The following is a 4,146-nucleotide window of genomic DNA, read 5'->3' as shown; positions in this document are numbered from 1 at the left end:
CTCCTGTTTCAATGTTAACTAATCAGTAGGCGTTTGTGTCAATAGCTGTGTCCAGGTCTGTAGATGTTAGATGTAAATCGAAATAATGAGTGCTTGATTGGCTAGATTTAACCAATCACCATTGACTAACATCTGTTATGGCTGGAGAATCATGCTGAGTAAAACGCCAGGTAAACATGTAATTTCTTATCTGATATTGTCACTTTGCTAAACACGAAACTAAGAATGATCGTCTTGCCTGATTAAATATCCATTATGCTAGGATTCTGCACAATTTCCATATCCTGGAAAGTATTGCAAACATTGCAAGACCTTGTGTTACCATCCGCGGCAATTTTTGGTGCTATATGGCATAGCAATCCACTAACCACCAGCATATCTATCCATTGCCAAAACTCTGTGCCTCAACCTAGGGTAGGGATACAGTGCATGCAAGCAATGCTGATTAACGCCTTGATGAGTGGATTCTTGCTGATATCTAGTTGGATACCTTTAGCCCACATCCTTACTCTACTGTAACCCTAGAAACCATGATTAGTATGAAGTGTATTCCTGTGTGGAATGTTGAAACCCAAAAATTAAATGAGACCCCAATCAGTGGCGGACACTTGGGGGGCGACGGCCCCCCACAATACTTTTGAGGACAATGGTCTTTTGTTCGAAAACAATTGGAAACGTGACGTCATCTTATTCAAACAATAGGCTTGCCCCCCCAATATTTGACCAAGTGTCCGCCCCTGACCCCAATCCTTCAGAATAGCCATGAAAAATTAGACACACTGCGCTTGCCTTGAAATAAACAAATATATAAAAGACAGCACTAAAAATGAAAAACCGAGGGTCCCTATTCAGACAATTTCTGAGGAAGCAACCCCTTTGGATTCAGTGCTTGCGATTTTATTAAAGCTGGATCAAACTCCTGTCAGTATCCATAAAATCCTGAATAACTTTGCAGGCAATGACAAATCGCAAGGGATGATTATTATTTTTTTGAAGTAACTAATAATGGCATTTATATAAATTCAAATTGTAAATAAAAGGTCAACCAATGAAGCGATTTCAAAATCAAAATTAATTTTGTTGGCTAAAATGTTTGTTAGCCTGTTTGTTGGATGATTTTATAACTTTCAAAACAACAGTTAATGGAAATTGCTTTCTGTTAAATACTGCCTTTTGGTATTGCAAAATTTGAAAAAAAAACAAAAAGAAAGAGGAACCAGTCATACTAAAGTCTGACACTATGAAGAGCGTCATACTAAAGAGTGTAAATACAAAATAATGAGAATTAAGGTAGTAAATATTGAATAATGAGAATTAAGGTTAAACATAACATCATATCCGGATGGGAACAAAATATAACATGGAAAGAAGAATTATTATTTGATCAATAATAATAACAGTATCAGGGCTGCCTTCTCCATTCTGGAACAGTCACATGTTCTTCAGACTCTGAAGCAGTAACACAGGCATTAAAATAGGTCCACTTTTTCTTTGATCCTTAAGAGTTTTTAGCGTCTTTTTTTCAGTAAATTTTCTATTTTGGTATTCTTTTGTTGTAAGTTCTTGATGGTTCCCTCCCGAGCTCCACATCTTCTGCAAAGTGCATTTTCCTATTTTCCCTGATTAGTCTCTTTTAAGTCAGTCATGTTTAATTTTTTCACTAATAGAGCTTGTCTTTTTTGCAATTTATGTACACTTTTGATTGGTTCCTTGTTTTGACCAATCAACCGCTACTAAACTCTCACATATTTAAAGGGCCGAAGAGTGAAAACAAACTTATCCTGTCTATACAAGTAATAAATATATTTGAGCAATAAGATATCTTGATAATATATATGTACCCCTGTAACAGTGCCTTAGGACTGTTTTATCTAACTAAATTTCTATTTTAATTGATATTTTTTAAATTTTTTAAATTTAATAGCTACTCAGAAAGTATTTGTATTGAATTTTTCAAAATAAAAAAAAGACACTTACGATAGAAATGTAAGACCAACAGCTCATTCACCTCGGCAAGGCTTGCTCTTGTCAAAGGCGGTCTTGTTTCGGACAACAGAGCCGTTCCACAGGAAATTGTGATGCAAAAAGGGAGGTAAATTGAGGGGTTTTAGATAAACTATCTTAGTTCCTTATTTCATCTTGGTAGCGACAAATGAAAGATGAATATACTTAAGTAGCAATATTTTTAATTTAAAAGAAAAGACAAGCTATTTATTTTCAAAAGCCAAAGCTAGAACAAATTACAGTAATTACAATTAAATAACCCTGTTTGAACTATTAATTACCCTGAGTATCACTTCTACAAGAGACAGTTTCTACACCTGAAAGAAGTTTTTGCTTTTTCTTCTTGAGCTCCTCAAAGTCAAGAATTATTCTATGAAGCCTTATCTTGGCATTAACAGCTTGAACTACATTATTTGTGGCCTCTTGAAAGGAAACTTGACCTTGTCTCAAACAAGTTGGCGCAAGATACCCGAACCATTTCAGTGGATCAGGACGTAGGTCTGTTTCATTGGAACAATGTGAAATTTTGTCACTTTCTTCCAAAATTGATTCACTTTCTTGCTTTTTGGATCCAGCATCATCAGTATTCACAGTTTCCGTTGTTTGTATAAAACGTTTTCTTACAGTATTTGTAGCCGCATCTCCTTGGTTGCTTATCTCCACATTCATGTTTTGGGGCTTTTTACCTGCATGAAAGGAGATTAACTCAATAACATCTTTCTCGTGTTCCTCAGCAGACATATGCTCGTTGCAGGTTACTTCAACCAACGGCCTAAACTCATGGTCTGGAATCTGAAGCTCACTAATTGAGCCAACACCTATCGAGTATCTTGTTTTCGAGATGTTCAAATAACCATTTTTTACATTTTTTGATAACGTTTCCATAAAATAGCGATATCTGCTCCATTCTACGAAAAACTTTCGCATTAGTGTGTCAAGATCTGTACAAATGGCATCAAGATCATCCGCCATAGTTGCGTTTTGGAAGAGAGGGCAAGTGTCAGGTCAACCTCTTTTTCAGCAAGCCCAGAGTGCTTCAACTTTTGCCGGAAATCCGATCGCATCATCGGAAAATCCCTGGAAATCATTTTGTTTTGTGGAAATCTTGTACGCTTTTTGCAAGAGCGAATTGCTCCCAAGTTCGGATACGTGGACAAGGGCAGAGGAAAAACCCTTTACTGGAATCGAGTTTTCTGGTATTAAATCAGTACAAGGTGGCATCTACCATTTCGGATCTGAGTCCTATATTTCAGCGTATTAAAATGTGTAATTTTACAAAGCTTCGCACTTTCATCCAGATTTGCATGACTTTTGTCGACACCAGTTTTGCACGATTTTCGTCGGCATTCGACATCAAATGTAGCGACTACGTCTGTTGTGACTACTTGAAATGGTTTACACAAAGTCCAAGTGTTAATTACAAAAAGGTTTTATACCAATAAGTGTCACTGGCGCATTCCGATTCTCATAAGAAACAAATGGACATTTCTAAACAAGCCCTTTGCTACCAGATAACGAGAGAGAAATGAAGCTTTTTCTGTTCACCCTCTGAATTAAAACGCCTCCATGCAGGTGTTCAATCCTCGAAAAATCTCAAGGGCAGCTCCGCTGACAGGGCACGAGGGGCTTGTTCAAATCTGTCTATGTAGTCAGAAGGTTAACGAACAGGGCCGCCGGAGCCAGGGGGCCACATGATTGCAGAAAGTGTAAAAATAGACCCCTTTTTGAAAAATATATTGCGTATATTTTTTCATTGCCAGATATTCTGCCTTTAGAAGCTCAGTAAAATAACCTAAATCTAGGCGTTTTTGGAGGACATTAACTGAAATTCCTTACTTTTTTACTTGGTCATGATGCAAAAAGCGCAAGCTCTTGTGATGAACAACATCAACTGCCAAGGAGACTGGCAGTTTGGCGCGAAAATTTTCACGAGTATGTCTTCAGTAACAAACGCATTAGTGAAAGGTCAGCATCAAGTGTAAGGAGAGTTGAAAACTTGCTTCGTTCATCGATGACCCAAGGACGAATTAACCAGTGCATGATTCTTTTGATACACAAAGAAAAGACTGATGAGATGCATTGAGTACCAACAATTGCAGCGAGATTTACTTCGGTAAAGCAGGGTAACCGAAAATTAATCCC

General features: G+C 37.3%; 1 protein-coding gene across 1 annotated transcript; it reads right to left on the bottom strand.

Moving 5' to 3' along the window:
• Positions 1 to 1,285: 1,285 nt before the first annotated feature.
• Positions 1,286 to 3,073, bottom strand: LOC135687032 (uncharacterized). The gene has a single exon (XM_065203464.2). The coding sequence runs from the start codon at positions 2,974 to 2,976 to the stop codon at positions 2,278 to 2,280; it is 699 nt and encodes a 232-aa protein (XP_065059536.2). The 5' UTR covers positions 2,977 to 3,073; the 3' UTR covers positions 1,286 to 2,277.
• Between the last annotated feature and the right edge of the window lie 1,073 nt (positions 3,074 to 4,146).

This window comes from Rhopilema esculentum, chromosome 20 (assembly GCF_057945365.1).
Source record: "Rhopilema esculentum isolate cy_ngs chromosome 20, ASM5794536v1, whole genome shotgun sequence".
NCBI classification, from domain to species: Eukaryota; Metazoa; Cnidaria; class Scyphozoa; order Rhizostomeae; family Rhizostomatidae; genus Rhopilema; species Rhopilema esculentum.
This window is presented reverse-complemented; position numbering and strand designations above follow the sequence as displayed.